This window comes from Labeo rohita, chromosome 8 (assembly GCF_022985175.1).
Source record: "Labeo rohita strain BAU-BD-2019 chromosome 8, IGBB_LRoh.1.0, whole genome shotgun sequence".
NCBI lineage: Eukaryota > Metazoa > Chordata > Actinopteri > Cypriniformes > Cyprinidae > Labeo > Labeo rohita.
Window position 1 is genome coordinate 21,783,747 of NC_066876.1, and position 10,352 is coordinate 21,794,098.

The following is a 10,352-nucleotide window of genomic DNA, read 5'->3' on the forward strand; positions in this document are numbered from 1 at the left end:
AGTCTCAAGCATATGGACATTTTCCTGGATATTAAGAGTTTTACTAGATCCACTCTTCCATCTTGTCCTGTGGTCCCAAATGCCATTCCTCTGGGTCATTTTCATAACTTTTTAATAAGAGCAAAGTGGACGATTGTCAATGTCATGTAGCATGATGGACTGTCCTGAGAGACAGTGTCCTGCTTACATCTCTTATAGACAGCTCAGACTTACTCTCCTCCTCTTTACATTTTCTGAGTCGGCCAGTCATCTGATCTGTAACCAAACCCGGAGCATTCATGTGCTCCACAGGCACAAACAAACACAGGATGCAAACAATACTACTGTCACTTCAATGAAAATGTCAGAATATGGGCATTTTTAAAATAGTTACGGTAATTTAACCTTACTATAAACTGAATAATCTACTAGCTTTGATGATGCAGATGATTTCCATCCAGATGTATTAAACCTGCTGTATGGACAGTCAATCTGAAGTTAAAAACCTTATGTAAAGGAGAAGTTCACTTCCAGAATGAAAATTTCCTGATAATTTACTCATCCCAATGTCATTCAAAGTCGTTCATGTCTTTCTTTCTTCAATCGAAATGAAATTAAGGTTTTTGAGGGAAACATTTCAGGTTTTTTTTCCATATAGTGGACTTCAATGGGGATCAATGGGTTGAAAGTCCAAATTGTAATTTCAGCAAAGCTTCAAAGGGGATTCCATCTGAGGAAGTTTTATCTAGTTAAACGATAGGTCATTTTCTAAGAAAAATATCAACGTATATAATTTTTAACCAAAAATGCTTGTCGAAATTAGGGCAATTAGTCAATAAAAAAATGAATCAGTTGCAAAAAAAGTGGCGAAGTCTCGCAGTCCATAACGAACAGATCATTAATGACTGGTCTAATATAGTACATCAGGCAGGACATCTAAATGCTCATCTATCATTCATCGACCTGAAATATGGCTTTTCATCTGAAAGATGTATGTAGTAGCAACTTTACATGGTTGCTTAATATTATCTGGAAACTGAACAGTAACATGCTTACTGCATGACAGATGGAGGCGCCAGTGCGGTCACTTGCTCTGAAAATACTCCATTTCTGGTCATACAGATAAAAGTAATACATCTTATGAATCTGTAAAAACACTACGTTTATTTGTATGCACTCACAATAACAACAAAATGTTGCACTTTTGTAAAATAAAGCAGACAGAATGCGCTTTCTGCCATCTCGGTCACTGTGAACTTGAGTGTGAAACTTCGAAACTCTGTGAAATGTCTATTTTAAATGAACCAATTCAAATAGAAAACATATATTCTCTGATTACGTAATCCGTATGAAACATGCATAAAGGCGCATCAACTACTGTGGACATGACTAGTCAGTGTCATGGACTTCACAAGCCAAAAACAAAGAAAGCACTAGTTTATCAATAAATTATTAAAATGTTAATGCAGTCTCCTTGGTGTTTTCTCTGACACATTTATGATTATTATATCTGCCGGTGCGCTGTGGCAAACTTTTTTTGCGTGTGCTTAAGAGCTTATCAGGCTATGTAAGATGTTATAGGCTCATTATGATGATTTATATGGGATATTAATAAACGTGTCACTAATAGTCAATTAATGCTTAAAATGAACAATTACTAGTCGACCAGAAAAATCTTTAGTCGAGAGCAGCCCTAGTTGCCCTATCAATGTTATTTTTTTACACCAAGGTGGAAATGGGTTTCCATACAAAAGACAGGAGTGTCAATGAGAACCACTGCAACCAATATTTGAATGAATGTTTTAATTGCTGTATTAATCTGGTGACAGAGAAAACGATATGGAGAGGGGTGAATGCATGACAAAATTAGAAAGAAAACCAACAGATGAATTTTGTTATCGGATGACTGTTAGATTGCTGGTGTCCGACATCAGGTCAGTTTTTGATGGGTAGACCACTTTAAGGTTTCCATCTACGTCCACGACCTTCACTTGTACCACGGTCAGCTCAGGGGAGGCCGGGTCCTCTGCTGGACGATCTGAAATCACATCCGTCTCTTCATCCAAGCCCACGTCCTCCTTTCCGTCAAAGGTTAATTTATTAAGCTCAGCCATTTTCTAAAAAAGAAACAAGAACAGTCAGAAAAACAGTATGAGTATTACACTAATGAACACTAAACACACTAAACGCTAATAAACACTCATGGCTGCTACTAACCACAAAAAATGCTTGTATAAATGCCTTTGGATACGTGAAAATGGACGTATTTCAACTGCCTTGGCACTTAGTAATAGCATAATTGCTAATTAATGCTGATAAACTGAATACAATGACCCAGCTTGATAACCAATTTAACGGCACTGATTATTTAGTGTGTCTTTTATGGTAAAATATTCAGTAGTTATTTGAGCTGTGGTAAAAGAAGAACGCGCGAAAGTGGGACAGGTCATTTGTATCGTGGAGTAAATCTCACAGCTTCAAGGTTTTATCTTCCTTGTCACATTTCACAGTTTTCCATTACATCAGACGATTTTTTCTAACTAAAAAAAATAGGATTTTTCTAACAAAATTTTTGCTATAAATTAGGAACATTAATTAAACAAACAACTTGACTAATAAAATCAGCAGCAGTCAGGGGCTCTTGAATTGCACTTGTATTATGTGATGGTGCAATGCCTCCGAGACACTGTATACCAAGTGTGTGTGTCTGTGCAGAAAGATGAGCTCATTTCTTCCACAAGGGTATCAGCATTCAAAAGCTGTGCAGTCAAATAGCATAACAGTGCTATCCAATCCTGCACTCCTACAGCGCAGACTCAAATCAGTGCCCTCACTGAAGTAAGTCAGATAGCTCATATAAAATATTACGCATTATTTACAGCACAGCAATGCTAGTACAAATCACTAGGAAAACAAAAATAAGCCCAAAGACAAATGACAAAATGCAAAATTAAACATATTTAAAAATATCAAATGAAAAATTGTAACAAAATTCTGAAAAAATAATATAAAACAAAACACTTTACTTACTATTATCAGTGCATCCATGACATCTTTACAGATCTGCAGACTGGTGGAGCTCGTCACCTCTAAAAACAGCTCTTGCGTAGACCTCTTTATCTGCAGAGACAGAAGTTTGTTAAAAATGATGTTTGGCAAAAAATAAATATAATAATAATAATAATTTGAACAAAAAAAATTATAATAATAATTAATAAAATATTAAAGGAGAAGTCCACTTCCAGAACAACAATTTACAGATAATGTACTCACCCCCTTGTCATCCAAGATGTTCATGTCTTTCTTTCTTCAGTCGTAAAGAAATTGTTTTTTGAGGAAAACATTTCAGGATTTTTCTCCATATAATGGACTGCTATGGTGCCCCGAGTTTGAACTTCCAAAATGCAGTTTAAATGCGGCTTCAAACGATCCCAAATGCGGTTGTAAACAATCCCAGCCGAGGAAGAATGCCCTTTTCACACTACAAGCGACAGGCAGCGACAAAGCGACACGATCCCATTCATTTCAATGGAGAGCTGGCAATTATTTTTATGAAACATTTCACTAGATAAGACCCTTCTTCCTCGGCTGGGATTGTTTACAACCACATTTGGGATCGTTTGAAGCCACATTTAAACTGCATTTTGGAAGTTCAAACTCGGGGCACCATAGCAGTCCATTATATGGAGAAAAATCCTGAAAGGTTTTCCTAAAAAAAAATATTTCTTTACAACTGAAGAAAGAAAGACATGAACATCTTGGATGACAAGAGGGCGAGTACATTACTTGTAAATTGTTGTTCTGGAAGTGGACTTCTCCTTTAACCAGAACGAATGAATATCCCATAACTGCTTCAATATTGTTTTTTATGGTTGTTATGAAATACTTTTAACATCCTTTGCATAATAGCTTTACATGCTTTAATATTGTATTTTATTGTTGTTACGAAATACTTTTAATGTCGTTTCAGATAAAGAAATAAAAAATGTCATTTTAAAAAACATATAAAGCTATAAAATCAGTCAAGTTGATTATGCCGTCCACCTTGACCTGAAATAGCCTCTGCATACTTCACTTAATTTGCATAGATTACCTTTGTCCTCTCGCTGTTTGTGATTGGTGGGAACGAGATCACGTGATCCTCTGCGTCAACCAAGCAGGGGTACAGAGCTTTCCCGTCAAGGAGTTGAAGGTATCTGGGTTGAAGAATTAAAAGTTGGGAATACGTCCATCAAACGCTGAATAATGAATTAATTCTCTGTGTCACAGTTCAGTATTTGTACTTAGTGTTCTGTGCAGTCAGTGCGATTACATGGATGAAATTACACCAATTACCCACAACAACAGGATAGGTGTCTGACAAACGAGGGATATTTTTCGGATCACTTAGAAAGGGCGTTGATAGTAAACAATGCAATCAGAGAGCATGACACAGACCATTTGAATTGGAAATGATGTTAGATTAAGTTTTGCACAAAACCATTCGTTCGCTTGACAGATTGTGCCCTTTAAGTCATTATAATATTAAATATTTGCTACTATTAATATTATATAAAATTAGGTATTTAATATGCACTCTTACTTGTGGAGTCCTGAAACGTTTTGACGTTTTTTCTGTTTTCTCAGTTCATCTGCATCCTGTTGAAGTTGTTTCAGCAGGTCAGCTGCCTTCGTCTCCTTACGACCCAGAGGAACTATCTACAGACATTGAAAATATGATACATTTTTTGTCATATAGCAAATATATATATATTACTCTGGAGTAGGCATGTTTTCATGTGGCAGGATCACTCGGTGTCAAATCAACCAAAGGTGACCATGGACCACAAAACCAATCATAAGGGTCAAGTTTCTGAAACTGAGATGCTGAATAAATAAGCTTTTCATTGATGTATGGTTTGTTAGGATAGGACAATATTTAGTATTTTGTATCAAATATTAAGTTTTGATATATTTATAGTAGGAAATTTGCATGGAACATGATCTTTACTTAATATCCTAATGATTTTTGGCATAAAACTATTTTTTTAACAATTTTTTGGCCCTACGTGCTTCAGTTTCAGAGATACTGGGATCTCGATATGGCTCCAGGAGTAAATTGTTACATTCTACATTTTTAGTGGTAAAAAACCAAATGTGTGTCTGATACTTTTTTTCTTTTAAAGAGAAAGGTCTGAAGAACCACTGGTCGAGTTGACACAGAATGACCTGGCAGCAATATTTTAATGAAAATTTGTCTTTTTTTATTATCAACTCAATAAAGCACTTGAGAATGTGCTGCATTGTCAGTATAGTCAGCTGAAGACGTTTCTGTCACTATATTCACAATATAGCATAAAATGTACACTTCCAGTCAAATGTTTTTGAACAGTACGATTTTTAATGTATTTTAAAGAACTCTCTTCTGGTCACTCTCACTCTCTTCTGGTCAATTTCAAAAAAAATTTCTAAATTTCAAAAAATTAAAAAAAAAAAAAAAAATCTATTTGAATATATTTTAAAATGTAATTTGTTTCTCTGATTTCAAAGCTGAATTTTTAGCATCATTACTCCAGTCACATGAACCTTCCAAAATCATTCAAATATTCTGACTTGCTGCTCAAAAAACATTTATTATTATTATGTTGAAAACAATAATAGAATACTGTAGATTTTTTTTCAGGTTTCTTTGATGAATAGAAAGTTCAGAAGAACAGCATTTATCTGAAACAGAAATCTTTTGTAACATTATAAATGTCCCCCCAAAAAGCTTTGACTGTTACAAAAGCTTTTTATTTCAGATAAATGCTGACCTTTGGATCTATCTATTCATCAAAGAATCCTGAAAAAATACGTACTCAGTTCTTTTAAATACTGATAATAATAATTACAATAAACGTTTCTTGAACAGCAAATCAGCATATTAGAATGATTTCTGAAGGATCATGTAACACTGAAGTCTGGAGTAAATTCAGCTTAAATTTAGCTTTGATCACAGGAATAAATTGCATCTTAAAATATATTAATTATTTCAAAAATATATAAATAATATATAAAATATATTATATATTAAATATTTTTGTTGTATTTTGGATCAAATAAATGCAGGCTTGGTGAGCAAAAGAACATTTTTTAAAAACATTAAAAATCTTACTGTTCAATAACTTTTGACTGGTAGTGTATCTTAGTTTATTGCTTAAGCCTGTTCTCCGGCATATAAATGAAACCATCAATTATGAGAATGAAGCAACGTAACACATCCTATTATCCAACCGCCTGTGGCCTCTTAGAGAGGTGCCGAATTCACTGTCAACACAAAAGAAACAACAGCGAGAAAAAGGACTGTTCATTTATTATTGAAATCTGAGGATTATGGGACTTCTCTGTGTCAGTAGTCAGCTGGTGGCTTTGAAACCAGATTCCCGCCATTCATAAAAAGTGTATTAACAACGGTTATTAAATATTCATTGTTCCTGCATTGTTTGTCTGTTATGCAACTAGTGGAGATGCTCTGATTGACAAGTTGCGTAACAAAGCACTGGGACAATTATGACTGTGAAAGAACAAGACTGTTTAATTGTGTTGAATTAAGGATTTATAAACCATAATATTTGATAAAGCTCCTCCTTTACCTTCAGCGTATCTGGTGGCCTGACGTCATACAACAGAGGAGACTTCAGCAAGCTCAGGTCATGAGTTGCAATAGTTGCCGTTGTCCTTTTGGCACAAATCTCATCGTGAAGTTTGGTCTGCAGACAGAATACACTGATATTTACGTAAGCTCATATAAAACCAATTTAAAAATACACAGGCAGGACACAAGAGTTTTGATGGCTGATATATTTGTTAAAACTTGTGTCACCTGCGCAGCTAGAAATCGCTTGAGTGCATTTCCTTGTCTGAGGTTCATGCCTTTTACAACGCAGCACACAATGTACGGCCGGACATCCTTGATGCCTGCAGAAACTTTGACTGTAATCTCCGTGGGCGCTTTGGATACATGCAGGACTCTCACAACCATCCGATTAAGCTCATCCACTTCTTCTGCTTCTTTTTTGCCTTTCTGCTTTGCACCGCTTTTCTTCTTTGAGACGTTACGGCCTCCGTCAAGCTTCTCGCTCACCTCTCCATCCGGCTGCTTGCCTTTCCCTTTTCCCCTCCCACCTGCCCTCAGGTAGTCTAGGACTGATTTAGTCTGGCAGCCGTTCACCATCTTCTCAAGCCTTTTGTCCTTCAGCTTGTTCCCTTTAAAATTGGTCTCTTTCAGCTTGGGGCAGTCAGCCAACTCAAATGGAAGCTCCTTGAGCTTGTTGCTGGAGAGATCCAAAACCTGAGAGAGTGAGATGCATGAGATAATGCTAAAAATGAGGCTTTTTAAATATTATTCTTGCATATTAATATACAGTGATGTCCTGTATTTTAATCAATCTGTTGTGATTTTTTAAAATTAATTCTTAAGAATTCTGTAGGTTGTGCATTATGCATAATATTATTTTAAGTACATAATACACCACCTACAATCTTTATAATTACTTAAAAAAAATCACAACTAATTTAATTTAACCATTTAGCATTTAATTTAATAAAGAAAAAATAGGCCTATTATCAACATAAATAGGCCTATGCTCATTTAGCAATCCTTTATAATGTAATTTAATTTATTCTAATTTAATTTAATTTAATACAAATATAGGCCTGTTATCCACATAAAAACCACATAAAAAACTATTAAAATATCAAATAATAATAGTATTTCAAACAATAATAAAAAATGTATTATTAATATTTTAAGTACATGATATACCCCCTACAATCTTTTTAATTATTGTTAAAAATCACAACTAATTATAATTGATATTAAACTAATAAATGATAAATAAATAACTGTGCTCATTACATTTTAAAGGCCCAAAAGTCTGAAAGCAACAATGAAATGTTTCCATTTAGTATTCGTTTCTAATTTAACAAAAAAGTATTTCATTTTAATTAATTTATATATTTTAAAATATTTATTTAATAGTAAAAAGTTAATTACAAAAAGAGATTTAAATATTTTTTAATAATAATAATAATAATAATTATTATAATTATTATTAAGTACATAATACACCGCCTACAATCTTTATAATTACATAAAATTACAATTTAATTTAATAAACAAATAAAAAATATGCCTATTATCAACATAAAAATCACACTAAAACTATTAAAATATCAAATAATAATATAATATTGTATACACAATATAAAATAATAATAATTTTTAAGTACATAATATACAGCCTACAATCTTTAGAATTACTTTTAAAAATCACAACTAATTATAACTTATATTATACTAATAAATGATAAATAAATAATATGATAAATAATGATAAATAAATAATACATTTTAAAGGTCCAAAAATCTGAAAGCAACAATGTCATGCTTCCATTTAACATTCTTATCTATTTTTTTTATTTAATTATAAATAATTAATTTATTTAACAAATATTTAATTATATTAAAAAATACATTACAACCACCGATTTAAATATTTCCATATCATAATAATAATAATAATAATAATAATAATAATAATAATTTAAGTACATAATTGCATCACCTACAATTAATTACTACGATTAATAATAAATATAAATTGTGAGTACATAATATAGCACCAATTCTATTTGGAATTACTTTTAAAATCACAATTTATATTTATTAAACCACTGCACATGTTCAATTCACATACAGTGTAAATGTGTCATGAAACGCACCTTTAGCGCAGATAGGTTAGAAATCTCACTGCTCAGCTCCTCGATCTCGTTTTCTGATGCAATGATGCTGCTGAGGAGCTCCAGGTTCGAGCACCATAAGTCATCTGGGAGCCGAGAGAGTGCATTTTTGGACACATTGATGCTGGCGAGCTTCACACACTTGCTCAGACCATCCGGCAGAGCAGTGATGCTGTTACAGCTGACATTTAAAGTGTTGAGCTCGCTCAGTGCACAGATCTCCTCCGGCAAAGCCTGCAGCTGGTTGACAGACAAATCCAGGACTTTGATCGCCTTCAGATCACCAATGCTTTTTGGGACTGAGGTGATCTTGTTCCTGCAAAGGATAAGACTCTGTAGTTGAGACAGATGTCTGATGTTGTCGTGGATCTCATGTAAACTGGGACACTGACTGATCTCCAGGTAGTTTAGGAGCGAGAGGGAATAAAGTTGCGGGTGAAGTCCGTCGCTGCTCTGGATCTTTTTGTCAATCGCTGAACCCTGAAGCACCAGCTCACGCCTGTTCTCCTTTTCTGCCTTTTCTATTTCTGGCCAAATATTCAATGAGCTGTTTTCTTCAGCCATGCTGTCCAACGTACCCCGGAACGCGAACGCAACCCGGAAGAGTTTAGTAAGATGCCGGTTTTGCATTAATTTCCAATTAAAATATAGTTTTCTTAATACGCATTGGATTTGGAATTTAGGATTTTGATATTACATATTTTAATAGAAATATTTTACACGCTCTCTTAGGGTAACTCTACCATTTCTAACCAAAGAAATTATAAAAGACTACAAGAGCCAGCATCCCTTTCGACGGAGTCCGGATTTTTGATTCATTAAAGTGACTCGAATCTTTTGAATCCGTTCATCTGAAAGAATTGTTCACTGATTCTTTCTTTAGCTTACATCGTCGACCAGCAGGTGGCGATGTAGTCATTTTGGGGGTGGGGGTATTCAATTTGTATAAAATATAAATAAAAAAATAAATGTAGAAAATATACAATTCTTGACCGTTCAAGGTACATTATTTGTCACATACATATTGATCATGGAATTATGTTTATATACATTCTAATAACTATTATAGAATATATATTAAATATAATAAAAGATTGAGAAATTTGTGAATAAAATGGAAAACGAATATATATAGTAGAGAAAATATACACTATACTAACTTTTTAAAAGTAAGATTTTTAATGTTTTTTAAAGAAGTCTCTTCTGCTCACCAAGCCTGCATTTATTTGAGCAAAAACAGTAAAAAATTGAAATATTTTTATTATTTAAAATAACTGTTTTCTATTTGAATATATTTTAAAATGTAATTTATTCTTGTGATTTCAAAGCTGATTTTTTTAGCATAATTATTTTAGTCACATGATCCTTCAGAAATCATTCTAATGTTCTAATTTGCTGCTTTAAAACATGTATTATTATTAATATTATTATGTTAAAAAATATATAAATTTGTCAGGTTTTTTGATGAATAGAAAATTCAGAAGAACAGCATTTATCTAAAATAGAAATCTTTTGTAACTTTTTTTGTCTTTATTATCGATAAATTTAAACCATGTTTTAAATATTGATAATAATAAGAAGAAGAATTAATGTTTCTTGAACAGCAAATTTGC

The 10,352-nt window shown here is 33.2% G+C and overlaps 1 protein-coding gene across 1 annotated transcript; it reads right to left on the bottom strand.

Moving 5' to 3' along the window:
* Positions 1-1,574: 1,574 nt before the first annotated feature.
* Positions 1,575-9,341, bottom strand: lrrc47 (leucine rich repeat containing 47). The gene is made up of 7 exons (XM_051117457.1): positions 8,722-9,341; positions 6,821-7,288; positions 6,591-6,707; positions 4,562-4,677; positions 4,073-4,175; positions 3,010-3,099; positions 1,575-2,096 (listed from the first exon to the last, which is right to left on the bottom strand). The coding sequence occupies exons 1-7, from the start codon at positions 9,301-9,303 to the stop codon at positions 1,875-1,877; spliced, it is 1,698 nt and encodes a 565-aa protein (XP_050973414.1). The 5' UTR covers positions 9,304-9,341; the 3' UTR covers positions 1,575-1,874.
* Between the last annotated feature and the right edge of the window lie 1,011 nt (positions 9,342-10,352).